Source organism: Choloepus didactylus, chromosome 6 (genome assembly GCF_015220235.1).
Source record: "Choloepus didactylus isolate mChoDid1 chromosome 6, mChoDid1.pri, whole genome shotgun sequence".
NCBI lineage: Eukaryota > Metazoa > Chordata > Mammalia > Pilosa > Megalonychidae > Choloepus > Choloepus didactylus.
The window spans coordinates 134,075,244-134,102,270 of NC_051312.1; the positions used below are offsets into that span (position 1 = coordinate 134,075,244).

Genomic DNA, 27,027 nt, shown 5'->3' on the forward strand with positions numbered 1-27,027 from the left:
AAATCAGAACCTCCTACGACACACACGTGGCATCCAGCTGCCGCCGCCTCCCCACCCCGCCATTCCACTTTGCTGTGTTCTCTGGGTCATCAAAGACCTTGGTGAGGGTTGATCTTTAACGTGCTGATAACATCTTGGAGGCAATGACGGTCACCCTTCCCTTAACACTTCTTGCTCCTTTGGCTTCCATGACATTACCCTGCCTTGCCCCTTGAGCCTTCCTTCATCCGCCTTCCTCTTGGCCTCCTCTTCCTCCACCCAGCCCCGAATGCCAGAGCCCAAGTCCACATAACCTGGATGAACCCATCCATCCCTGTGGTCTGGGCAGATCCCTTACTCCTACATTCCAGACCCTTATCTGCTACCATGTGCTATTTTGGTGTCTTGTGAACAAATGCAATATTTTCATAAATGAATTTTGTCTCTTCTCCTCAACCCCAATACACTGCTCTTCCTCAGTTCTCTTTCCAAGTGAACTTACCCCTAAGCACCCAGCCACATACATGAGAGTAAAGCCCCATATATCCCAAGTTATCTCAACCCCTGCACTTCTCCCCACCTCCTTCTCTTTCCCAGGTAACTGCAACAGCTCCCAATGCTCGCCCTGTCTCCTGGCTTACCCACCCCAACTCAGTCCTCTCTCTCCCTTGCCTTAGCCCAGTAGTGGGTAACTCTCTTCTAGAGGCAGGAGGACTTAGGTAATTTCATTTAAAAATTAAAAGGGGACCACATGAAATGTGCATGGGTAGAGTCATCCCCAAGGTATAAACCCGAGCTGCCAGCCACCCCAGAAGAGCAGGATGGGCGTGGCAGCCAAGCAAAGCCCACTTCAACTACACACTCTCTGGCCACTAAGTTGTTTTGTGCCTTTTCCTCTTTAAAGTCTCCCTTATTATACATTTGAGGCAGATTTCACCTAGACACAAATATTAACTGGGCGGGAGAGGGGGGTGTGACATTTAGTGGCACCAGAATCATTACCAAGTTCATCAGTACAGGGAGGGCCTGGCAATGATTCCAATGTTAAAGAGCCGCCTTTCCAAATTTGCCAGAGAAGGTATCAGAATTAATATGAGCCAACTGCCCACCCGTATGGCAGACACTTAGCCATTTTACGTGGGTTCTCTCCCCCTGGGCAGGTAACGTTTCCCACACAAGGAGACCGAAGCTCCGAGAAGAAAAGAAACTTGTGCTAATGACAGGTCATTAAACTGGGATCCAATTCCCAATTAACCAAAAATGGAAATGCCAAACCATTTCTAGTAAACGTAATTTTTATTTCATCCAAGGCAATGCTAAATAAAATTCTACAATGCAAAACAGGTTATAAAGGCAAGACAGTCTGATTACATCCATTCTGTGCTTGAACACAAGTCAGTGCTGGTGTGTGCACACCCATGCCTCCCAGAGGCACCCCCGGACCTAAGGCCGCCCAAGGCGGCTTGCTGCATCATTATGATCTATAGTTATACAGGAAAATTGACTTGGGCATTGTCATCATCCAAGCCAGAGGAATAAACCATGCATGAGTGAGTCAAAAGCTCTGCATACCAGGTGGGAAGTGGGAGGGTAGGGACTCCAGCCTGGGACAAAGTAAAGTGAAGCAAGCTATAGGATTTTCACGGGAAGTCCCCTTGTGGCATTCCTTCCCCTCAACCTGCTTCCCCTCCCAGGGCTGCTGTCTGTAAAAGTGGCATGGAGGCATGGAGGCATGGAGTCCAGGAGATGGCTGATCTTCCTCTCTGTCTCTTACCCTTTCTCAGCCCCCAGGGACCCCAACAGGGAGAGCTCGAATCCTGAAATGTCCAGGGTGTGCCCCATCCCAAACACATACAGTCTTTACACACACCTCCATATATCACTCTTCCATGTCCAGCCCACCCAAACCACAGTTGCACCCCCAGGAGCCTGCATTGCCTGCACACCTCCATGCTTGTTCACACTCCACACCCACAACACACACACACACACACACACACACACACACTCATTCACCTCCTGCCACCTCAGCTCCCACCCTCCACTTCACCCAAGGTTTAGCGAACCTCCAGCTCTGGTCAGCCAGCCAGATGTATGGAGAGTCTTAGATCCATTGGCCCCTCTTCCAGACCTCTCCAGCATCACTTCCTGGCTGCCTCCTAGAAGGCGAGAAACCCAAGGCCAACGGTGAGGTTCTATTTTGAGGTCAAGGATGGGGAGCTAGGAAATATCTTGTCTTTGGTCTCACCGATTTCACTGCCAACACATCTAGGTGTGTCCAGGGCTCCTATGATTGACTTTGTAAACGGAGTGCCTGGAAACACCCTCATCAGCCCCTGGAGACCACCCCTGGAGTCTAGCAAGCACTGAAGGTGCTTTGCCCACATGCCTCCTGTTGCAAATCAATGCCGCTGTTTCTCGTGGAGATAACCCTGGCATCAGGGCAGGACAATTCTTTGTTTTGGGGGTTAAGTTTAACGTTCTTATTCCCCCACCCACTAAATGCCAGTAGTGCCCCCAGGCATTGAGGAACTAAAAAAGGCACCCCCTACAGTTCCAATCGCCTCTACTGAAAAACACCAAACAAGAAGCTTCCAGCAGCAGTGTCAAAGCTCTTAACATTACAAAGACTATAAAATAATTTCAAGGGAGAGGGGTGAAGAGAAAGAGTGAGAGTGTGTGTGTGTGTGTGTGTGTGTGTGTGTGTGTGTGGTGTGGATGTGAGGGTAAGAGTGCGAGAGTGTATGAGTGTGTGAATTTGTGTGGCTGTGTGGGTTTGAGTGTGTGAGACTGAATGTGCGTGAGTGTGGGTGTGAGTGGGTGTGACTGTGGGTGTGAATGTGTGAGTTGTGACTGTGAGTGTGGGTGTGAGTGTGAAGGTGTGTGCATGTGTGGATATGTGTGAGTGTGTGTGAGTGTGAGTATAGTGTGTGAGGTATGTGTGTGTGTGGTGCAGGGTTGGGACACACAGCATGGGACAGCATGGGACAGACTCCAAACAATCGCTCCAACAATAACACCTGGCCTCCTAGTTCTCCAAGCCAAAAAGATTTTTTAAACGAACTCGCCAAGCCTCACAACAGCCATGTGAGGTAGGTAAGTACTACTACACCCATTTTATAGATGGAAAAGGCAGAGTGCAGGGAAGAAAGATGACCTGCCAATGAGGCAGCAGCAGACCCAGGAGTGGGAAGGGCCCAGTGGCACTCCCCTTCCCCACCCTACACCAACCGGTCATCTCGGCTCCCTCCCCAGAGGGCGAGAAGAGCCCACAACTTTGTTCAAATGCTGACACTGGGAAGGGAGAAGAAAGCAGTTTTGCATGAAGGCAGCTATCAGAAATTTTCTGAATGGTCAGTGGCTCCCGGTGTCTGCTGCCAAGGCTGGGCGAATCTGAACCCAAGGCCGTGATGGGTTCTGGGTGGAAAAGATCAGAGGGACCGAGACAGATCAAAGCGGGAACTTGTGAGCCCATCTGCGTTGGGCGAGGGACGCTGACCTGGCCCACGGTGCCAGGTGGTGCTGCCCCTCAGTCTCCCCCCACCGCCGCCCTTGGGGAAGCAGCTTCTGCTTTGGGATAGGGAGACCCTGAGGCCGTCCCCACACCATCTGGGAAACAGGCTACTCCCCTCCCAGCCCTCCTGGGACACAGAGGACAGAGCCTCAGAAACTCAGTGTGGGAGCGAGGGAGTGGGAGACAGAGGAAGCCCCTCACTCACGTCCCCTCCCTGCCTTCACCACCCACCCTTCCCAGGCTGGCCCCACTCCAAACACCACCACCTTCCCCTGTCAAGGCCCCCAGTGAAGCACCTGGCAGGTGTCTCGAAGACTCGGTCACCGGCCAGGGGGTCAGGGGTGCCCTAACTCCAGCCCCATCGCCCCTCCATGACCTGGGGGTGGGGGTGGGGTGCCGGGGAACCCTCACCCTTGCCATCCCAGACTCAGCTGATATCATCTAGAGGGAGGGAGGGCATGAGCTAGGAGTCAAGGAACTAAGGCACAGTCTAGCCCCACACACAAGGAGTGCACAAATCAGTTCTGGGAAAAGCAAAAGAAAATGGCAGGCATCCTCTCCCTGCTCCTCCCCAACCCACAGGTGGGAAAGGGGGCGGCAGAGCTGGGCAGGAAACAGCCAGAAAACCCAAGGGCCCTCTCATTCAAAGGAAGGGGAGCCCTGAGGGAAGGGAAGACCTCGACCCAGGATTGGGGGTGACAACCCAGGGGCGAAGAGAGCATGATGGAGGGGGTGTGCGAGGAGCAAGCCAATGGGAGGGGAGGGTTGGAGGGTGCAACCCCTCGGGCAAGACGAGGCCACCTGCAGTTTCATGGAAGGAGGAGGAGGGAGGGCGGCAAGCTCAGGAGTCCCGGGGGTGGCCGTGGTCCTGCCACGCAGAGGAGAAGGGCTGCCCACCTCAGCAGACTGGGGAGGGCACTCCGATGGCCGAGCAGCCCAGGACCCTGACTCTCCCACTTCTGCAGCCCTGATTCCTGAAGAGAAACTCCAGGAAAGTCCTCGGGAGCCCCTGAGTAACAGCTCAGAGGAGCAGGGCAGGTGGGACAGGCCCCAATGACCAAGGCAGCCAGCCCCAGTTGGAAGGGTTCAGAAACTCGGAGAGGGGAGCAGGGATGACTCAGACCAAGGCAGGCAGGCCCCGGGGAGGAAGAAAAGAGGCAGAGGGCGTGTCCCCTGCCCCACTAGAGGGATAGTGGGGGATCAGGTATCCTAGGAAGCTAAGGCTTGCTCTCACTGCAGCCCCTCGTCCTCTGTCCCATTCCCACCATGACACATGGCTCCTCCTTTGCCCCATCAATAGGGTCCAGCTTTTGGGGCAGCCCTCTCTGGTCCCCCAAGATGCCCTTGAGGAGAAATCCAGAGGGAGACTGCTCATACAGCACAGGGAAACTGGAAAAGACCCCATCGACTCCTGCACACCACCCCACCAGTGGGTCACAGAGCCTTCCCTTTCCCCACCCCAGCCCCTCCTTCCCTTTCCCGAACTTTCCACCGGCCCCTCCCCCGACCAGCCCTTGTCCCTGGGAGCCCCAGCTGGGGAGGGGGCGGGGCAGGCGGGGCAGGACCTGCTTCTCCCTGCCTGGGACAACTACAGTTCGAGCCAAGCAGCAGATGTCTCAGGCACAAGGGTTCTACAGACGCGGCTCAAGCATCCGGTTCTCATCGGGAAATGAGGCTCCTGGTGGCTGCTTGGCCAGGAGCAGGGGCTCACACTTTTGTGGGTGGCTTCTCTTCTGCCTTGGAGCCAGGCAGCCCGTTCTCTGTGTTGTCGTTCCCCGAGGAACTCACGAGGCACTCCTTCCTGGAGAGGGAGAGAGGGGGGCACTGGTGAGGAGAGGACAAGAGCATTGTGGAGGGGAGAGGGAGCCCCACACCCAGCCCCGGGCCCTCCCCTGGCCCTCTTGAGAAGCAAGACAGCTGGGCAGCTCTGGGCATGGGCAATGGGGCAAGTCTTCTCACCACTCTGAGCCTCAGTTTCCTCGTCTGTGAACAGATGTGACACTAGTATCTCCTTGGTGGGACGGCTGTGAGGAGTCCTAGCTCCATGAATGGTCCCTGGCACTCAGTAAGGCCAGCCATCACCTGGCCCTCTCACCATGACAGAGGGCAGGGGGCACCAGGCACAGTCCCGGGAATCAGGGCTGAGGTGAAGCCAAATCAGCTAGTTCCCAGGCTGGGCTGTCCCAGGGAGCAAGGGTCCAGATCAGCAAGGAGAAGGCTGAGGGCCAAGGGCTCCTCCTCCAGGGCCCACCAGGCTATCTGTGACCAGGGGTAGAAGAGCGGGGGCCACGGAGGCTGGCAGGGGAAGCAGTGGGCTTGACAGCAAGCATGGCAGCTCCGGATAGGGGCTGGCGGGGTGAGGCAGAAGGCAGCAGGGAGGAGCTTCACCCATGCCCACCCTGCCTGCCCTGAGCTGGACCTGCCCCAGTTAACCAGGCCCCGCCTCTGCCGCAGAGCTCAGACCCAACCCAGCTCCCCAGGGACGGCCTGACCCTTACCTCACTCTGAGCTTCCAGACAATGAAAATTTCCAAGACTTTTTCACAGCCACTGTTGCTAAACTACATTGTACCCCCACCTTGGGCTTGTGTAGCTTTTGGGTTTGGGGCCTAAAGGAAGGATTTAACATCTTGTCTCATCAATTTCATCTTGCAGGATTGTGTCCATCACTCCAGCCTATCAAGATCCTTCCAGATCCCAGTTTTGCTCTCCAACATAATCACTAGGCTTCTGGAAATCTGATAAGTACGCCATCCCTCATCTAGTTCAATTTTAATAATGACGATGAGCTCGCAGAGCCCTGTGGCACAGCACTGCAGACCTCTGTTCATCTGAGTGCATCCTCAAATCAGCAGACTTAAGGCATAGCCAGCGCAGGCAATTACTAATCGACCTGACTCACGCAGGCTATATTTCTTTATCGAGAAACCACTGTATACAGGAACTGTGTCAGTAGAGGAGGGAAAAAATTTATACTGAACCTGCTCTCAGAAAACCTACAGTCTTTCAAGGAATGTAATGTTAAACAAGGGGTGGCAGTACAATTTGGTAAATGATTTGATGGCAGATATACCAAGGAGGGGCCCCAATCTCGCAAGTCTCAGGGTCAGGGAAGGCCTTTTGGAAGGGTCATTTGAGCTGAGACCAGCAAACCCGAGCAAGGAAAGAAGGGGAGACATTCCAGGCAGAAGTAATGGCAGCACGTGTGAAAGCCCAGAACTGATCCACAGAGATGCTACCCAACACCTCCCTTCTTCTCAGGGAGCCCCCGCCCCCACCCCTACCACCTACCTCCACCCACCGCCCCCCTTCTCTGCTGTAATGTAGACTTTTCTCACATCTTACACTACTGGGGATCGAATCATGTCCCACCCAAAAAGGCATGTTCAGGTCCCAACCCCTGGCCCTGCGGATGTGAACTCATTTGTAAAAAGGAGCTTTGAAGATGCTATTCTTTAAGGTGTGCCCATCCTTATCCAATATAGCTGAAGGCCCTATAAGCAAAGGAAATCAGACACGAAGAAAGAAAAGCCATGGGAAAAGCAAGAAGCTGGAAGTCAACAGAACCCAGAAGAGAAAGGAGAAGACATGGCTATTGACAGAAAGCCAAGGACCAAGGATTGCTGGCAGCCAATCCCAGAACACCAGGGTCTTTGGAGAGAAAGCATCGCCTTGCTGGCACCTCACTCTTGAACTTCTCCAAGCCTCAAAACCGTGAGCCAATTAATTTTTGTTGTTTAAGCCAACCCACCATGTGGTATTTGTTTTAGCAGCTGGGAAACAAAGCACACAGGGAGCCCTGCAGGCAGAAGGAAAGCCGATGGCAGGCTGGACTCCAGGTGCCCAAGGTCTGTCCCCAACAACTCTGCAGGCTCTTTTCCCCTTCCTGCCCACCATCTCCCCACTTCCCAGACACACACCCACCTCCCGACTCTCTGCCTTTGCTCTAGTGGCCCCTCCATCTGGAACGCTCTTCTCTGCACACTTCCCAGGGCTAGACTACCTCGTCTTGCCAGGCCTTCCTCAAATGTTGCTTTGGACCAAAATCCTCCTCTAGGTCTCTTAGCCCAGTATCTCACCCTCTTCTGGGCCCTGGCACTAATCCCTTCTACCTTCTATCACATATATTTGTGTGCACATACTGTCTCCTTTACTTAAAGACAGAATCTCATTCCTTCTAGAATTTGCTACAGCCCCCGGCACAGGGTCTTGCACATAGTACCTCAAAAATAGCCACCAGCTAAGTTGCATATATGTCACCAGACTAAAAAGCAAAAACTAATAACAAAATAAAAAATAAATGAATAAAAACAAACACCAAATGAAAGAATGAATGAATGAACTCCATACACACCAAGTGAGTCAGTAGGGTAACGTGGCGACAGCTTAAGCTGTGAAGCCAAGTTCATCAGGGCTCATAGTCCAGCTCTACTACTTACTAGCTGTGTGGCAATGGGCAAGCCATTTAACCACTCTGAGCTTGCACTGCTGAACTGTAAAATGAAAATTATGGCTATTGCATAAAAAAGCCTGGGGAGGGGGGACAGGAGGCACCTGACACCTGGGAGGCAGTCGATGAAGGACAGGAAGCGTTACTATCTTGGTGGCCATCTCCTGACCACCACGAGAAAAAGTTCAGCATGCCTTGACAAACCCATGGTGGCCCCCCAGTCCACTTTTTTCTTTTTTTAAGTGCTTTTATACCATATGTGGAATAATTTGTTCTCCAATTTTGCTCACCACCAACAATAACAATGGTAATTAAAGACAGAATTTGGTTCAGCTCCATGCTTCCAGCCCCTCTCAAGATCTTCCAAATCCTCGGGCCTCTGGCCACGATGCCATGAGACCACCCAGGAGCTCTCTCTCTCTGAGTGCCTGGGATGCTCCCCCGCCCCCCACCCCCAATGCTGTTCCTCTAACACCCACCTCCCTGCCTTCAGCTTCCTTCCCTCCGACCTGCTCTTTGCAGCCTAATTCCTCTTGTTGACAGAGCAGAAAGAAGCCAGCAGGAGCAGGGACTTCTCCCTGCCCTTGTGCACCTGGTTGTTACCATCACCCTCTCGTTTCCAACTGCAGGCCTTCCCCATCTCATCTTTCTTGCTCAGAACACAACTTTCAGATGCCTTTTCCCCCACTCTTGTTTTGCAAGACTCACCACCTCCTGTTTTGGAGCCTGCCTGACACTCTTCTGGCAATTCCGGGCCTGGAAGAGGCACCCTCTGTACCTCCCCCATCTTCTCCCCCACCCTTCTCCTTACAGACATCTATTTTTATATCCCAACTTATCCTAGGGCTTCCTAGTAGAAGGCCATATCAGCCTTTTTAGATTTTTTATTTGCCCCATTTGAATTTGGAGAACTTCACAATAAGAAATACTTCTCTCATTAGAAGGGTCTTCCCTTTTTAGAGTTTCTGTACATGGAATCTGGTATTTTCTCTAATTTATTTTTTTAAACAAAAAAAGTCTCCCTAAATCCTTTGGTAGGGCTTGAGGTTGTGTGGGAGAAATGGAAAGAGAGAGGCTAATGGGAGGGCAAGGAAGACAGTGGGGAGGGAAAGAGCAAGTGGAAGGTAGGATTCATTATCCATTCACCACTGAATACATATCAGGAGGCTGGGGCAGAGGGAGGGAGGTGGGGAGATGGTGACAAGGGATACAGGGAGAGGAGCAGGAGTGGTGGGGTTAGGGAAGAGGCTGGTGGGGAGAACGGTGGGACGTGGGTGAAGGTGGAGCGAGAGGGAAAGTGGGTGCTGGGAATCCCCCTGAGCTGGGCGGGAGGGCAGGAGCCTGCCACGGAGGTCCACTCACTTCTTCTCGCGAGTCTTCTTGAGGATGAAGGCGACGAGCTTCTTCAGCAACAAGATGATGATGAGGAGCCCAATGACCCCACCCACGACCGCCAGGATGATGAGCGTCACCGTGTTGTCCACTTCTTCCACTGGGTGGCCAGAGAAGGGAGGGAAGGGGGAGACAGGGGCACAGGAGTCGCCCAGAGCCAGGTACCAGAGCCGGGTACCCCTGACAGGCCCAACCCCAGGCCCCCAGCCCTCCCCAGGCCTTACAGCAGGGGGCAGGAGAAGCTGGGACATGGCGCCCATCAGCTGAGGCACAACGCAAAGGGGCCCCCTCTCCCCGTCACCCTTACCACACACATCCTCCCACAGCCACACACACAAGTTCTGGAAAGACTCGGGGCCCACAGCACCCATGTGGGCCGGGTGGCTTGGCCCCCAGACTGCCATATGAGAATTTCATTCAATCTTCCTACATCTCCTCTGGCAATGCAGAAAAAAATGAAGAATCTCCCTACGATTTTTTTTTTTTTATACAGTAGGAGGACTCTGGAATGAGACAGATCTGGATTTTAATGACAGGCCTGTCACTAACTAGCTGGTAACCTTGGACAGGTCACTAAACCCGTGTAGCCTCAGTTTCGTCATCTGAAAATGGAACTCCTGACTTTTTCCCAAACCTGCTCCACCCACAGTCGACCCCATCTCTGTTGAGAACAATTCCATCCTTCCATTTTCTCTGACCAAAACCCTTGGAGTCATCCCTGACTCCTCTCTTCTGCTTAAATCCCATATCCAATCCACCTGAGCATCCTGGTGATTCTAACTTTAAGACAAATCTGTAATCTGACTACTCACCACCACCCTGGCCCCAGCCATGCTGGCTGGGTGTTTTCAGTAGCTTCCTGACTGGTCTCTCCACTGCAGTGACTATCTCCCTTCTCGGCACAGCAGCCAGAGTGAGCCTGTGCAAGCATTAAGTCCTCTGTTCAGAATCCTTCAGTGGCTCCCATTTCACTCCTGCTTCCAAGGCCCCAACCAAAATGGCTCAACCTGACTTATCCCTTCCTCACCCTGCACCAGCCACACTGGCCTCCTTGCTGTTCAAGCACCTGTGTCGGGCCTTTGCACTTGGAGTTCCCTCCACCCAGGATATCTTCCCAAAGACATCTCTTGGCCTCCTCTCTCACCTCTTCAAATGTCCTCACACTCTCCCATATTTTCCAGTGAGGCCTTCCCTAGCCACCCTGCTGGGACTCCATCTTTCCTTCTCTGTTTTACTTTTCCCCAAAGTACTTCTCATGTTCTAAGTACAATACAATTTTGTTTTGTTTTTTGTTTATTATATATCTCTCTGCACTAGAAGGTAGCTTCCATAATTTTCCCCCCTTGTTTACGCTGTGTCCTCAGCCCCTAGAACAGAGCCTGTCACGTAGTAAGTGCTCAGTAAACAGCCATTGAATGGATGGGTGAACTCATCTGCACAAATGGAGAGAAGTGCCACCTCAAAGCAACTTGAGGAGGAGCAGATGAGCTGAGCTAAGTTAGGGCACCTAACCTAGTGCCTGACACCCAGAACCACCCCATAAATGTTAGTTCCCTTTCCTTTCTCTTCCTTCCTTAAAAGCTTGAGCACAAAGCAGGGTAACATGGGCCCAGACAGAGAAGTGACACCATCAGCAGACTAGACTCGGATGACTCTGGACTAGGAGAAAGCTGCTGCGATGGCCTCTTTCTTTGCCATTGACACAGCCAGACTTGAACTCATGGGCGTCCCCCTCTGCAGGCACTTCATGTTATCCAGGAGAGCTGGGAACCCCCAGGTGCACACAAAGCACAGGAGAGTCGGGGTCCTTGAGCAGGTCCCCTTCCCCTTCTCTCTGCTTCTGCACCTCTCTAGCCTCCCAGGCCCTCCCCTCCGCAAGCCTTCTCCAGCCCTCGTCATCACCGCCCCCTTCTCTAACCACCTCCAGCCACTGACCTGGCTCCTAATCATGAGCAGCTTCATTGTCTGGTTGTTCCACCTGTGTCAGACTGGACTCCCCAACTAGGATATGAGCTCCCAGAAGGGAGAGACCATGTCTTAGTCCATCTCTGTTGTCTGTGCTTCTACTGGTATCTGTGCCACACTCTGCCCTCTCTTTCAGTTATTTGTTTACCTGTCTCCTGTCCTACCCCAACTGTAAATTCCTCAAGAAAGAGCATCATGTATCATTCATGGCACGTTTCAGGAAAGTACCTCACATTCCATCAACTTTTGCTAAATGGAGTATGCAATAGTAGTTATGAACAACATAGAGAGAATGATCTGCTAGGCTCAAAATTCTCCCATGTAGCTTCTCCAACCCTCACGACCCAGGGGAATGCAGCCACATTCCCATCTTACAGACGAGGAAAACGAGGCTCGGAGGGGCTCAGTGTATTTCCAAAGCTCTTCAGCGGCAGAATAAGTATTCGAGTTGAGCTATTCTAACTTCTAGATGTAACTCCTGTAACTCTTGGAAATAAGCACGAAGTGAAAGAAAACCCCCATATGGTCCATCCTTACTGTTTCACTAACAGTGAACTGGGCATCCCCCTCCAAGTCCTTCCCACTCCACTGCCCTTGTCCCAGCCCCAATGGCCTACATTTATCAACGACTTGGAGGAAGATGGTGGCCTGGTGCTGAAGATAGTTCTCCTTGGGGTTCCTCACATGGCAGGTGTATTTGCCCGTGTCACTGAATTCCAGGTTCTTCAGCAGAATGGAAATGTTGTTCATCTTCTCCTTGGTGGTTCCCTCCAGAGTGATGCGGTCATCATCTTTCAAAGTCACCTTGGGGTCAGACTTCTCATTCTTCACAGTCCCATCTATAAGCTGAGGAGGAAGAGGGAAGCTGGCCAAGAAAGAATCAGGGTCCCCAAGGGTCCTGAGCATCACTCCAGCCCACCCCTTGGGTGCCTCCCCTGGCCAGGCCCAGAGAGAGCTTGCAGTCAAAGCCTCCCACTTAGTTTCCTCTTCCAGTGTCAACAGCTCTGCTCATCTGACCTAAATCTTGCTTGCTTCCGGCTAAACTCATTTCTTTTTATTAAAATCTCCATGAAAAGTAGCACAACTCTTACTGCTCTCTTCATCAAAGCCTTTTATACAAGGACTCTTGCAAATATGAGACTTGTTTCCCTCTGTCACTTCCCACTCAGCCTTTGTTGAAACTGAGGCCCCTGTCCATCTGAACTCGGGCCCTCCATCAAGACCTCAGTCAACCCTACAGCTCTGCCCACCAGCACCCCCTGAGTTTGGCATTTAATAGTCCCCAGAGTTGGTCTCTTGTGGTTTCCCTGCATTACTCTTGGGACTCTTGGGACAAATACCAGTTGACTGATTCAATGCCCACCCCCACCCCAGCCCTGTGGAGGAATCTGCAGATCTCTTGCTCTGCTCTAGCTCCTGTCTCCTTTCTTTCCAATCTGGCTCCCCAGCTCTTCCCTCATTTGGACTCTTCTCATTCCCTCTCTCCAAAGCTTCCAAAGCATGGGTCTTTCTCCCTTTCCCTATTTTTTCAATTAAATTACTTTTACACAGGCAATCCAAGTTCCAGGAATTTCTTAATTCTAGCCAAGAACTTCCACAGATCCCCAAAGGCTGGCCACACCATTCTGGAAAAGTGCAGTGCCCCTCCCACTTAGAAGCTTCTAAACAGGCTCTGGGAAAAAATGCTGGGAGAGACGGTTAGCACAAGGTGGGTTCTGGGGACCATCGCGGTGGGGCTCTGAGCCCGGGATGGGAGGCGTGGGGGGGCCTCCGAGAAGGAAGAGAGAACCTGGGCATCCTGCCCTTCCCTCGCCAACTACTTACAATCTTGAACGTGTCACTGCTGTTGTAGGACCACCAGAAGCGGAGGTTCTCAAAGCCGAAGCAGCTGGAGAAGGTGCAGGGCAGCAGAATCTCCGTGCCGTTGACAGCGCAGATGGTGGTGGCCTTTCCCACAGACACCTCCAGCGACAGGCACACAGGGAGCAGGAGACCTGTGTAAGGGGCGTCACCTCCCTTAATAAAAACCCACCGCAACCTCCAGGCCAGAGCTGTGGAAGGGGAATGCTTGGGCAGGGCAGAAGGGCTTGGCCAGGCAGGGAGATCTCTGTCACGCTCAGGGTCAACTTCAGGAAGGCACGGTTCTCCTACTTCAGCTGAGGCTGCCTGGGCCACCTGCCAAGATTCTCCATTCCTCCTCCTTAGCCTGGGCAGGGCTGGATTCCGCGCCGTTAGGAGCCCGTGTGACGCTCTGAATGGCCACCAGGGGTCCCCCCAACCCAAGAAAACAAGGCCCTCGCAGCCAACTCTGCGCCTCCCCGCTCCGTAATCCTGCAGACCTAGTCCCTGAGAGTGCTTTCCCCGCACCCACCCCGGGAAGTGCTGGACGCGGCTCGCTTCTATTTGCACTGGGAATTTCTCATAGGACGGGGCGCCTTTTTAGGGGGAAGTGGGGGCAGGAGGGCGGGTCCGGAAGGTGAAGAAGAGAAAAGCGGGCGCCGCAGTCCGCGGACACTGACCCTGACCGGCGGCCTCTCCTCCCGGAGCTCCGGGGGCGCCCACCCACCTGGTCCCGAGGGGCGGAAGGGCAGAGAGACCCCTTGTGTCCGGGCCTTGCTCAACTGTAGGAGTCCAAAGCACTCTGGCCACCGAACGGGACGCCGACAGCAGAAGGCAGACCGAGCCGGCAGGGATGGGAAAGGGTTTTGCAATTGGGCAACGGGTAGGGGACGGAGCAAGCAAAGCAGTAAGGAGACAAGAGGGCAGAAGACATTGCGGAGGCAGATTCCGGACTGGCGGGAATGCAAGCACGGGAGGTGGGGTGGGGAGGCGCTGGTCCTCCTGTCCCCTCCTGACCCGGGGGAACCCGGCCCCCCGTTCCTCCCGCCTCATCCCAGGATTATCTGGGGCGCAGCCACGTGGTTTCTTTTCCACTCTCTCCCACCCCTTCCCCGGTGTATCGACGCTGCCCCCTTCCGGGCCTCCTGCACTCCTGCAAATTCCCTGAGCAATCTCCCCCCGCACCTCAAGGTCGTGGGGTGGGGGTGGGGGTGGAGGGGACACTGCACGGTACCTCTCCTTCCACCCAGGTGGAACGGTACCCGGGCTCACCCACGTGAGGGCCCAGAAGGGGACCCACTTAGGTCCCCACTGACCCCTGAGAACCACCACCTTTCCTAGACCCGGATCCTGTAAGGTATTACTAACCACATTTTACTAGTGGGGAAAGTGAGTCTCAGAAAAGCAAAGCCACACAAATTCTAGGGGAAGTCGAAATGTGAACTGGGGTCTGACTCAAGGGCCAGGGGGGAGGTGAGAGCCACGCAGGCCTCCCGAGCTCCTGTCTCCAGGTCCCCCAGACACAGTCTTCTCAACTTCTTGGACCTCCAGAGGGCGGCTGGAGACCCTAGAATGTCAGAGCTAAAGGACAGACTGATCCATGAACCCCGCTGCCTCACTTTACTTTAGAGACAGGGCCCAAATGGGGGAGAAGTGGCTGAGGTCAGCTCACAGCCCTGCAGGCCAGTCCCACAACTGTTCTTGGCTCCCAAGCCAGCCAGGGGCAGTCTAGCCAAGGGCACCAGCCTCCCTCTTTCTTACATCCTCACTCTGAGAAAGGACCTCTTTTGTCACACGTTGTCTAACTGAAGTCCTTCCTGCCACACCATAAACCATTTTCCTCTTATTCTGCCCACAGGAAGATGATAATGATGCAGTTTGTAATGTTGGTGCCATGTGAGCAATGCTTTAAATGTCAGAGATGGAGCCCCAAGGAGAGCCAACAGCCCAGCTCTCAGGCCTCCCTCCCCTTAGCTCCTGAGGGCAAAGCGGGGTGCTCAGACTCACCAGCTCAGAAATCACACCCCGTGGAGCAGTCACCCAAGCACGACCTCAGCCACTGTCAATAATAACATAATAGCTGTGTTTATTGAGCAATTACTATGTGCCAACTGCATTTACTGTTCATACCCAGCCTCTGAGCTCCATATTATAGATGAGACAGCTCCACATAGAGAGTTGAAGTAATTTGTCTAAGGTCAACCAGGCAGATGTTTCCAGCATTCAAAAACCCCAAAACAAGAAAATCCCTCCTAACATCCTATAATAGTGGGATTTTCACCACCAGGCTTCCAACTGGTGGTGGGAGGCTATTTCAAATAGCCCTCATTTTCTGATCAGCTTCTACATGCCAGGAATTGTTCCAGAGCAGTGATTCTCAAACTTGAGTGAGCATCAGAATCTCCTGGAGGGCAGTTGAAACAAAGATGGCTTGGCCTCCCCTGGAGTTTCTGATTCAATAGGTGAATTTGTAGAACCCTCATGCTAGAGGATTTATACATATTAACTCCATTTTTTTTTATTAAAATGCTGAAAGGAAAGTATCATTATTCTTATTTTACTGAAGATGAAATTGAGGCTCAGAGAGGTTGACAAGGGGTGGACTGTGATGGTTTGGTTTATGTGTCAACTTGGCCAGGTGATGGTGTCCTGGTGTCTTGTCAAGCAAGCACTGGTCTAACCATTACTGAAAGGATATTTGTGGCTGGTTAATAAGCCAGAAGGCTGGTTTATTAAACCATCAGTCAATTGACTGCATCTGTGGCTGATTACATCAACAAGAGCTCAATCAGCTGGATTTAATCCAATCAGCTGAACACTTTTAAGGGAGAAGAAAGAGAACCTTCTTCTTCGGCTAGCCAGCGTCTCCGGAGGCATTCATGGAACACCTTCGTCGGAGTTGCCAACTCGCTGCCTGCCCTACGAAATTTGGACTTGTGCATTCCCACAGTTGCATGAGACACTTTTATAAAATCTTATATTTACAGATATCTCCTGTTGGTTCTGTTTCCCTAGAGAACCCTGACTAATGCATTTGCCCAGGTCCACACAGTTAGTAAAGGGTGAATCTGGGACTAAGCACTGATTGCAGGACAGGACGGGCATTTTCTACACACTGTCTCATTTAATCCTCACAATGATCCTATGAGATAATTATTAATTTTATCCCCCAAATGCAAACAAAGAAACAGGCTCAGAGAGATTGGCTTGTCCGAGGCTGCATGACTGGTGAGTGGATGGGCAGCCTTCTCACCTGAGTCTGCCTTCACCCTCCGTGATTCAGCCTCACCAAGAGGATGGTGCCTTCTGGGCTTAGCTCCCCTGGTGTGCTTTTCCTTTTCCTCCTGTACCCTCTTCTCTCCCAGAGGTCTCGGGAGAGGAGCCAGACCAGGATTCTGCCCTCCAGCCCTAGAAAATGGCCTTCCTGTAGGAGACCCCAGCTCTACTTCTCATCTACCATGACCCCCACAAACCAAGGAAAGGGGTGTGGAGCCGTGACAGGGAAGCTCAGGAGAAGCCCAGCAGGCTGCCCCCCAGATCACCAGCATGGGCTCGAAGGAGCTCCACAGTTCCCAGCTCCAAGTCCCCCTGGGGAAGTTGGGGGAACTCACCAGAGGCTAAAACCCACCCACCCCCAACCCCAGCCAGATGAGATATCCACGAGCACAGAGAATGCATATCAATAGTGAATGTTTTGAAATAGATAGAAGCAGAAAGAAGGATCCAGAACAGGGGAGAAAACTATTTCTTTACAGCCAGCTCACAATGCAAGTGCTTATTTCTGCCTGACTTGTGTGCACCCATATGGATGGCTTAACTCTAATCACTCAGGACTCCCAGAATGAAGATTCCGATTTCCACCAGACACTGGAGGGGACAAAGGAAACTGGCAGAGATGGTTTCTGTGAAGTCCAGAGCCCTGCAGGAGTTAAAGCATCAGAGAGGGTGACAAGCCTGGCTTCTCCACAGCACAGCCTTCCCAACCAGACCTCAGCAAGTTCTCCCGGCTGGGCCTGGGAGGCTCATGCACCCAAAAGCCCAGGGGCCTGCTTCCGTGCCCAGGGCTGTGGGGAAAGAAGCTAGCCAGTGTAGGTGTGGACCCACCAGAGGCCCTGGTCAAGGCGCGGGTGCTCCAGCGGGATGGCCACGCCAGAAGAGGGCTGGTCAGCAGGTGCAAGGCAGGCCCCGCTCTGCCTGCTGACCTTGAGAAAGTCAGAGGCTCCACATCCGGTGTATGCATCCCCAAACCAGGGAAGGGGCAGCTGTCTTGTCTACCTCCCAAGCTTGGGGTAAAGCCAAAACATGCGATTATAAAGCCCAAGAACAGCCCTAATGACTTGCTCTCTCTGTCCTGGGCATCTGAGGGTGGATGAGGATGGCATTTGGGAGCAGGGAGAGGGACTGGGCTGACCCCTACCACAGAGCTGGATGTAGCCAGGGCACCCCTGGCTTCCCTTAATGATCCATGTCAGCCAAGAACGTCTCCAGGCCATTCACATATTGATTTATACTTCCACCCTGTGCCACCCCTTGGAGGTAATTATTGCCATGTGGTTACTTCCCTGAAATAAAGATGAACTTCCTTTGGTTTGTCCTGAACGTATCTCCAGAATCTCAAGGTGTGCCAGTATGTGTCTGGGGGTGGGAGTGGGGGGAGGGCTCTTTCTGGAATGATGAACAAGTCCTCCTCTTCACTATCCTGTGAGATTCAACCCCACTGCCCCACTAAGGGGCCCCCCCATTTACCCCACCCACACACATTCTGCCGGAGAGCAGCCCTTGCCTTTACCATTCTCCGGAGTCCTCTGCCCCCTTTTGCCTCACCTGGAGGCAGGGAGTAGAAAGGCAGATGAGCCCACCTGCTGGGGTTTGGCCCGAGGATTGGAGAATCGCATGTTTTGTTAAAGTAAAAAAAGCATCTGATGCATGTGATCCGGTTTTATTGCATGGCCAGACCAGCGGGAATCTCATAGCTATCACCATACATTCCGAAGCAAATGCCAAGGCAGGAAGTGGTTCACCTTGTCCCACGTTCAGGGATCAGTCACGGCCTCCCGGGGGAGGAGGGAAGAAAGAGGGGCAGGAGGACGCCCCCTCTCAGTCCCACTCTAAGGGTTTGCGGGCTGCGGTTGGAAACTGGGCTGACTTGAATAGGGAGACTAATCCGCTCTGGCCCCAGGGAGTCGGGCAGGCCCAGTGGTAAAGCAGGGAGACAGGAATTGGGCCGAGGCCAGAAGGAGGGCTGGAGGTCCTGCGGGCTGTGGGAGGCAAGCTGGGCCCCACAGGTCCCCTGGGCCCTGAGACAAAGGAAAGATTCCAGCTCCCACTCCCTAGGCAACCTGCCTGCTTCCTGCCCACTCCCAGGAGTTTTGCGGGGATAAAAGCATGCCCCTGAGACGGCACTGGATGCTCAAACGAAACACAGTTTTGCAAACAAGTCCAAGCAGTGTGCCTGCCCCTTCTCTTTGCCAGCCACGGAATGCATTGCGTTGGCATGGCCCACATCCGTGGCTTACGCAGAGGGCCCTACAGCCCTGCGAGGACCAGCAGCAGGCCAAGAGGGGAGAAGCTGTCCCAGGCCCACAAGTCATGCTGATCCCACCAGGAGGTGGGCAGTCAGAAGGGCTGAGGGCCCTCGGCCGTCTCTCTTGGACACTCCCACAGGCCTGCACCTCCAACAGATTTAGAAAGAGAAATAATCACCATTTCCAGATTCAAAATGGGATCCCCCTCCACATCTCTCCTTTCCTTTCTTCTTCTCCATCAACTCCTTGCTTACCCTTTCTTTTTTTCTTTCTCTGAGTAGGACTAAGCACCCTCTCCTTAATTGCATTCTCATTAAACAAGCCCTTAATAAATACATACCAAGGGAAAGAGGGTTGCGCAACATAGCATCCTCACAAGTGATAATTAAACACAGATCACAGCAATTAAGCAAATCAGGGAAAAAGGAAGGGGTGGGCAGGACAGATGTGTTACCAGTTACATGCTTAGGAAGGAACTGGAGCCCACATAAACTTCAATTGCAAAAACTCAGTCTTGGAAACTGCTTCTCAATTTAAAAAAAGGATGCCTTGCTGGGTTATCAAAAATCACTTTAGACTTAGTCTGTGATATTGGGTTTGATGTGGGAAGAGGAGGCTGGAAGAGTCAAGGACCCCTGGGAGCTGACCGCTCTGCAGCTCTGTACCCAGTCATCATGGTGGTGAGAATAACAGCTCTGGGCCCCCAAGCCTCTGTCCTCTTGCCCTGCCCCACAGACTCACCGTTTCTTCAGTCCATAAGCACAATCCCTAATGGCCGACCCCTCCCCAGACTTTGGTTAACTGGGAGGCAGCTTGGTGTGACCCAAGAGACCTGGATTCTGTCCCACCCCACCATCAGTTGGTCAAGTGAGCAAGTCACCATCCCACTCTGGACCATGGTTTCCTCATCCTATGGGAGCTCTGTGCTATGGTTTCCAAAGTTCCTCCCAGCTCTGATGCCCCCAGGGAGCATCTCCACTTGTTAGTCCAAGTGTCTCAAGCCACCCCCACTGGACTGAAGATGCTCTGAGAGCAAGGATGCTGAGTCCAAAACTCAGAGCAAATTACCCACGAGGATTCTGTCAGATGCTTCCTGGCCAAAGTGCATAAATGTGAAAGGAGGGGGCTGGTCACATTATCTCTGCAGGCCAGAGGGCAGGGAGCAGAGCAGGCAGGGCCACCTACAAGTCACCCTGCTGTCTCCTAGGCAACCAGAGAGGTAGCTCACATGCTTATCCAAACCTGCTCTAATGGGCCCCTACCTGGTCTACTCAGCTGAACAGCCCCTGGAGGAGGTGGAGGACTCCATCTGGAGGAAACTACCAGAGTCTGCCCACAATCCCCTCACCCCTGCAACACACACACACACACACAAACACACAGTTTGCAGTGATCTCTTAAGTTGCCCGCAAAAGCCCTGGTTCTATGAATAGTCTAAGGGCAGCCCATTAGCAGAGGCTAAGGCACCAGATTGGCAGCAGGAGAAAGGGAGGCCAAAGGTGAGGAGAAGTGGAGCAGTTTTATGACTGGGGGAGTCTGAATTCTTCAATGGACCGTCACCCCTGCTGTAGCCTCAGTGGGAGGCTAGACTGACTCGACATGGGGTGCGGGGAAGCTAGTGTGGAGTGGTCCTGTGCCCTGGGGTGGAGAGGAGCCTCGGGCCTCACTGAGACCCCTGTGAAACCAGTGTGACATCCGTGCCCAACATAGAAGAGAAAACACCAGTATCTTCTATCTAGCAGTAAGGACAGAATTAAACCAGTGGTTCCCCCACCCCCCACTCCCCAGGTGCCAACATGACAGTTCTGCAGAGTTAACATTTGCAGAAACAACACCGACTTCCCTTATAGGCTTATGTCTCCCTATTTTCAGCACAAATACCTATTCCTTGTATCTAACCCAGTGGGAGGCGGGGGGGGGGGGAGCAGCCAAAAGCCAAATCTGACAAACAGAAACAGGAAGAGGTGCAGGTGCCAGAGATGGAGTCAGCTTACGCTGAAATCCAGCCATGATTTATGAAGAGATCACTTTCAGGACTAATAAATATCATCTCCTAATCTCTTGGAGTTTGACACTCAAAAGTATGATTGCATATTAAGAGAAATTAACAAATACTCCATTCCCTCTATGTCCTCTGGAGATGTCTCATCAGTGTTGTTCATATTCACCCCAAAAATGAAGAACCAGGAACAGGTTCAAAGGTCCTTCCTCTGGAACCTCTTGGTAGGAAGAGAGACAGACCCTTCCTAAATGGTAACTTGAACAGTCCTCGAAGCCACTCCACCCCCTTCCGGCCCCTTCTGTGGGGATGCAGGGAAGTTAGTGGGCATTGGAGGAGGCAGACAGCAGAGAAGCCTTGCAGAAAAAAAATCCCCACCCACCCAAACACACGCTGTACCCTGGACACCTAGGCAACAAGCATCCAAGTTGCAAACAGCTCTGGGCAGGAGCAGAAACCACTATCCCAACAATCCCACGTGCAACCACACCTAGCATCCCCTACACCCAATGCAGAGCCCCACTTCCCCTGCATGCTGGCATCGCTGAACTTCGGGGACCTGCACTGTAACCCCAAGACTCAGAAGCCTGGAGCTGAAGGCGCCAGAGACAGCAAAGAACTAATCCCGAGGCTGGCGGGCCGCGGGGGTGAGGCGACGCGCACGGTCCACAGGGAACATACCGACCCGAGCCGAGCGTCCGGCGAGAAGCCATGCTTCACCGTGCCCACTCCGTGCCTCACAAGGCCACCCCGTCCAAGGCATTCTTGTTCCTGACTGTCCTCTGTCCCGGAGAAGAGACGGGAAAAGAGAACAAGCTAGGGCTGCCTTACCCAAAAGCCCAGTGCCCAGCCATCTCGCCGTGGCTTCGCCTCGGTCCCCAGCCCCGGGCATCTTCCTGTTCTCTCCGGAATGCGCTGCGGGTGCCGGAAAGAGATCCTGGGCACAGCCGCGCTCTCAGCCCGCGCGCGGTTGTAAGCTGCCAGGGGAGCTCTGCGCCGTGGGTCGGGCCTCCGAAAAGTTAGTGCGGAGAGAGCGAGAGAAGGGGGAGGGAGGGGAGAGGAGGGGGAGGCGCGCTCGCCCGCCGCCTGGAGCTGGCTGCGGGAGCGGCGGCTGGAGGGCAGGGGAAGGAGGAGCTGGAGGAGGAGGCGGAGGAAGAGGACTGTGCGAGTTCAGAGGCGAGCGTGGCTGCGCCTCTCCACTGGAACCGCTCCAGCCGCAGGAGGGGCGGTGGCTACCGCGGAGCCGAGGGGCGCCCCCACCCGCTGCGCACCCTACCCGCTGCGCCCCGCCTCGTGGTCCCGGAGCCCCGGGAGCAGGCTGGGCCCCGCACTCCCACTCCACCTCGGGCTGGACTGCTACGGCTTGGCACTGCAGGGCCCGCCCGCATCATCCCCTGCGCTGAGCTGCCAATTAGGAGGACAGTTTTTTTTGGATTTTTTGCGTGGGGGGTGGTGGGAGTAGAGGTGGAGTTTTTTGGTCTTTGGAAGGCTGTTTCGTTCGATTATGTGCAATACCGGTACAGTAGCGGCTTAGTCTTCCGAGGCCGCAGATGAACCTCTGGAACGTCCGCTGCGGGCTGCAGCAGACCGCGGCGGGCGTGGAATTGCCCACTGCTGCTGCACCGCCCCCGCGGCGCGGGTGGACTGGCGCGCGCGCGCCACCTTAGGCCCCCGTCAATTTATCAACTCCGCGAGGTGCTGCAGGCTGCCTGGAACAGAGCTTCCTCCAGTTGCAAAGTGCCCGGTGCACACCGCCTCGGTCCACCGCCCACTAACCTCTCCCATTTCTTCATACTCTTCGGAAATCATGATGATCCTGGTTAGGAGCTAGCTAAATTCCACCTACCTGCGCCCCTCCACGTCTGACCCGTCGCCCTGCATCCGCTTCACCCTTCCGCGGCACTTCAGGGCATGGCCTTCAGACTCTGCTACTTCACCCTCCTCCAAGAGTTTCTCCTTCAAAACCTGCCTCCAAATTCAGGGGTCGCCTGACTTCAGGGGTCGCAGCCAGGTCAGAGTCCTGAGTGAAAAGCCAGTGGTGCTATCCGGAGTGGTGTGGTAAATAAACGTCAGATATCCTCCTCAGCACCCCCTTCCCCAACCATCCAAGCCCCCAGTGCATCACAGGTCCTGTCTACCTTCCAGAGCCTCCATTCTTTTGCATGTCTGGAGAAAGGTTCAGCCTGGCGAACAGGCTGGCCCTCATGGCCCCACCATCACCCCCTCCCCACCAACCTTCTTAACCTGGGGCCCCTAAATGGGCTTCAAAGATATCAAGTCCATTTGTTTTTTTCAGGACAGAAGATGATCAATTTAGTTGTTCCGGTATATCATGGCTCTGGAGTTAGACTCGGTGGAGTTAAATCCCAGCTCCACCATTTATTACTGAATGTCTTTGAGAAAGCTACTTAATCTTCTGGAGAAGCCTCCACTCCTCCTCTGTACAATGGTGAAAGTAATGACATTTAAAAGCAATCCCACCCTTAGGAGTCTATGGGACCAAGGGAAGGGAGGTAATGGGGGGGGCAGTGGTCCTTGAATCCCTTTTCCTTCTAGAACATGCTTCCAGTTATCCAGGACCCTGAAATTCCCTGCTCAAACAAACCTGAGCCTATTTCCAGGGACTGCACGGGCCTCTTTCCCTGGGCCATCCCAGAAGGGTACACCCATGGGACTCGAGAGTGGCCAAGAGGTGGCTGTTGGCAGTGGGTGGGGGACAGATGGAACTGACACACAGGTGAGGCGATCCCAGGCATGCATGAGAGCCTCTGTGCAGACAAGAGAGTGGACCAGGGACCCATCTGAAAATTCCATTTGGGACCAGATCTTCCATGTCATCATGAAGGAAAATTAAAGGCAAAGGATAAAAGATATTTTAACACTTTGTTATCTTGATTTATAACATAATTAGACATATGATATATGGTTTCTATTTGCACATTTGTTTCAGGCCTTGGGAACCTCAGAGGTGGACACAGCTGTGAAGACTGGATGAGATTTTGCATGAAAGGGGCTCGGCAGAGAACTTAGGCCTCTGGTGAGGCCTCTTATTACATTTCAGTTATTATTCTCAAAAAGGCCTGTGGTCCAAAAAAGGCTAACCCCTGCCCCTGCCTCCAGGATTCCACACTTATTCTCTCCTTCCCCCAGGGGTCCCAGCCCCAGCATCTGTGTGCACAGGGCCAGGCCTCCACCACACTGCCCACTTTATTTTTATAGCAGGGGTCATGTTTCTCAGAGCAGGAGGCTGAGGTGAGACAGGAGGTGAGCCAAAGGAAAGGGACTCGGCCCCTGCCCAGAGAGGGGGAGGGGAGGGGACAGAGCTCCGTGGATATCTTTAGATCCAGGGGACGGACAAAGTGGCCTATTTCCCGGGCGCCCTCTTCCCGACCTTCCCTGCTGCCTCACTGCTCAGGGACTCTTAGAGCTGGAAGTTTCCTTAGGAAACCCCCCCCCCCCCCCCGTGCCTTACAGGGTGAAGAAACAGGCCCAGAGAGGAGGAAGTTGCTGCTCAAGGTCACAGAGAAAGCTGCCGGTAAAGCCAGGATTAGAGACTCCCCCATTACTTGATTCCCCCCTCCACACCTCCAGCTTTCCTCTAAAGAACTCCAGGAGGGCCACGCGGTTGGGCAGAAAAGTGCCTGAGAGATGCATTAGCGGCTAGGGGGTTTTTACATTTATAGAGCACTTTCCTCAAAAATTCTCAAAAACCTCCCATTGATCTAGCTTGGAAGAGCCTCCTGAAGGTGCCCGAGAAGAGAGAGACACACACACACAGAAGGTCAAAGTTCCTTCTCTCCCACCTTTTGAAAACTGTCTTTTTTAACCCACCCCCACCCCACCCCACCCCAATTTAGCCCCTCTTCACCTGGCTCCAAAGTGCCCAGTCACTGAGTGGGGATGAAAAGAAACGGGCAGGGCCCCTGGCTCCTCCCCGCCCACCTGCTGGAAGCCCCCTGAGGGCCAGCGTGGCATCTCGGGACACAGCCCCCAGCTCTGACCCCACAGATATCATTCTTGATGATGGGGTAGTGCACTCTCAGGGCTCGGGCGGCCTGGCTCAGAAATAACTTGAAGAGTAAGTTTTCCGGGATGCAGAGATGGATTGGGCCCTGTGCCAAAGAGTTGTCAGAGAGCTGTTTCTTCTCTGGCAGGAGACAGGACCTAGATTTAAGGGGAAGATTTTTTTCCCTTGGGGGATTCATGTAGGGTTCTTTGAAGCAGTTAGGCCTAAAGTCCTCTCCGAGCCCAGGCAACTGACTCAGCTCATCTCCCCACCCTCCTCCTAATCCCCTGCCTTACCAGGGAGCTGGGTCGGAGCGAGGAAGGTGTGTGTGTGTGTGTGTGTGTGTGTGTGTGTGTGTGTGTGTACTGGGGGGAGTGGGGTGGGCAGTGATGGGGGCAGAGCTCCGGCTCCCAGCCTCCTGGGGCCGCTCATGCACGGAAAGCATTCACACACCACCACCACCCCTGGGGTGGTATCACCCTCTACAGATGACCAGGCAGGTAGATGAAAGGCTCAATCCCCGTCACTTCTCAGAAGGCTGGCCAGAAGGCTGGCCACGACCCCGCACAGGGGAGGAAGGGAAAGGGAGAGCTCCACCGATGAGGTTGTGGAGCAGCTAATTTTAGAGGAGTTCCTCCTAAGTAACAGGAGCCTGGCAGGGAGCCTCCTTCCCCTCCACTCCCCTAAGTGCCCTTGCCTGCTCCCCCCCGCCTTCCCCATAAACCCTCGCGCAGCTCCAGCTCCAGCTCCGTCCGGGGCATTGCAGGGAACGGAGAGCTCAGCGCTGACTCGGCTCTTAGAGCCACAGAACACCGGGTTCTGCAGCACTCCCGCCCCCTTCACCTCACAGCTCCTCTCCAGGCTCCAATCACACCAGGAGCTGCATCTGCTCGCTGCCTTCCCTTAGCTATACCCTCTGGTTGCAAACCCGGCTCTAACCCCAGGACTGTAGGGAACTGCAGGTGCCGAGAGTCTCTGCATGCAATAACTTCCAAGTTAATTAGTCCACAAATCCTGCCACCGCTCGGGTTGAGTCGCCCCCTACCTAGACAAAATGTTGTGAGCCTCTTTCCAGTGCACCTAGGTCTGTTCCCTGCCCCTCCTGTTCCCTCCAGCTCAGAGTGCCCGCTGGCCCCCAACTAGTCTTAGCGTGCACTGAAGTTTGGCAGGTGCTGAGGGGGTTAACAGGATGGCATGCACCAACCCAGCCCACAGGCAGGCACGTGGCATAGCGGTGCAGCCTGAACGTGGCACACACCAGCAACCGATTGCAAACCGGTGTCTTAAGCCTGATCATCTCCGCCCCACAGTCCCTGAGCCCACCTCACAGCCCCAGCCCCTCAGCCAGTTGGAGTAAAGATAAACTCTTCATGAACCCACCTCCCAGGGAGAGTGGATAGGTTTTTCTCAGCTATGTCCACTTTCTAAGGGCTCTGGGCGCAGGCAGGCAGGTAGGCTGTCACCTCCTCCATCCCTCCCTCCCTCTTTTTCTGTTTTCTACCAGGTTCTGTCCAAACAGCCTTTCAGGCAAAGAGGGGGTGGGGAGGGGAGCCCCAGACAGATGAGCTCATTGGAAGGAGGAGGAGGGAAGGAGCTGAAATATCCGGATGAGAGAGCTGCTCCCCGGACAGTCCCAAGCTGGAGAGGGGTGTGTGCACACTTCCAAGAGCGGGTGTCTGCGTTCCTCACTGCAGCTCAGAGATGGGGTGAGTCCTGGGCATCTCTTCTCCAGGGGCCATATTGGGGTGGGGTGCAAAGCCCCAGGGCAGGGTCTCAGCACTGTCCCCCACCCCACCACCAACACCCCAGAACTGTGTTTACCTCTCTGCTTCATGGGTTGTCGTGCTGTCCCCTCCCCTTCTCCAATCATTGGAGGATGGAGGACCAGGGCTCAGGAGGGTGGGGGCTGCGGGCACTGGGAAGGTTTGTCATTCACTGCAGCCTAGCTGCCCATGGGACGGCCCTGTCATCTGGATGGCCAAATGTCCTGCCTGAGCCCTGGACATGGTCCTGCCCCTGAAGTGGGCACTGGAGGCAGATTGGCTAAGCCAGAGACATCAAATGGCCTGAAAGGACTGACAGGACTCTCTAAATGTTCTGGTTCCATCCGCTGTGGACATTTTAATGCAGGAGCAGTGAGTTTGCAAAGAGGGATTATGGTGTGGGAAGAGAGAGGGTGTGGAATAGGAAAGGAGGGGTCAGGGGAAGAAGGTAGCAGATGGTGGGGGAGAGATGGAGAGGCCAAAAGGAAGGGAGGGAAGCAGGGAGCAGAGGAAAGACTTCCCAGAGTGGAGGGTAACTTCAAGAAATTGAAATGTGACTCAGATTGAGGAGAAGGGGTGGGAAGTGAGAGACCACT

The 27,027-nt window shown here is 53.8% G+C and overlaps 1 protein-coding gene across 2 annotated transcripts; it reads right to left on the reverse strand.

The window, feature by feature from the left end:
• Positions 1-1,256: 1,256 nt before the first annotated feature.
• Positions 1,257-22,001, reverse strand: SCN4B (sodium voltage-gated channel beta subunit 4). Of its 2 annotated transcripts, none has more exons than XM_037841612.1 (5): positions 21,494-22,001; positions 13,124-13,293; positions 11,917-12,145; positions 9,305-9,434; positions 1,257-5,294 (listed from the first exon to the last, which is right to left on the reverse strand). In XM_037841612.1, exons 1-5 carry the CDS (start codon positions 21,552-21,554, stop codon positions 5,201-5,203), a joined length of 684 nt encoding a protein of 227 aa, XP_037697540.1. In that variant the 5' UTR covers positions 21,555-22,001; the 3' UTR covers positions 1,257-5,200. The 2 variants fall into 2 exon arrangements, with proteins under 2 accessions (XP_037697540.1, XP_037697541.1); XM_037841613.1 differs by lacking the exon at positions 21,494-22,001 and adding an exon at positions 13,866-13,930.
• Positions 22,002-27,027: the final 5,026 nt, after the last annotated feature.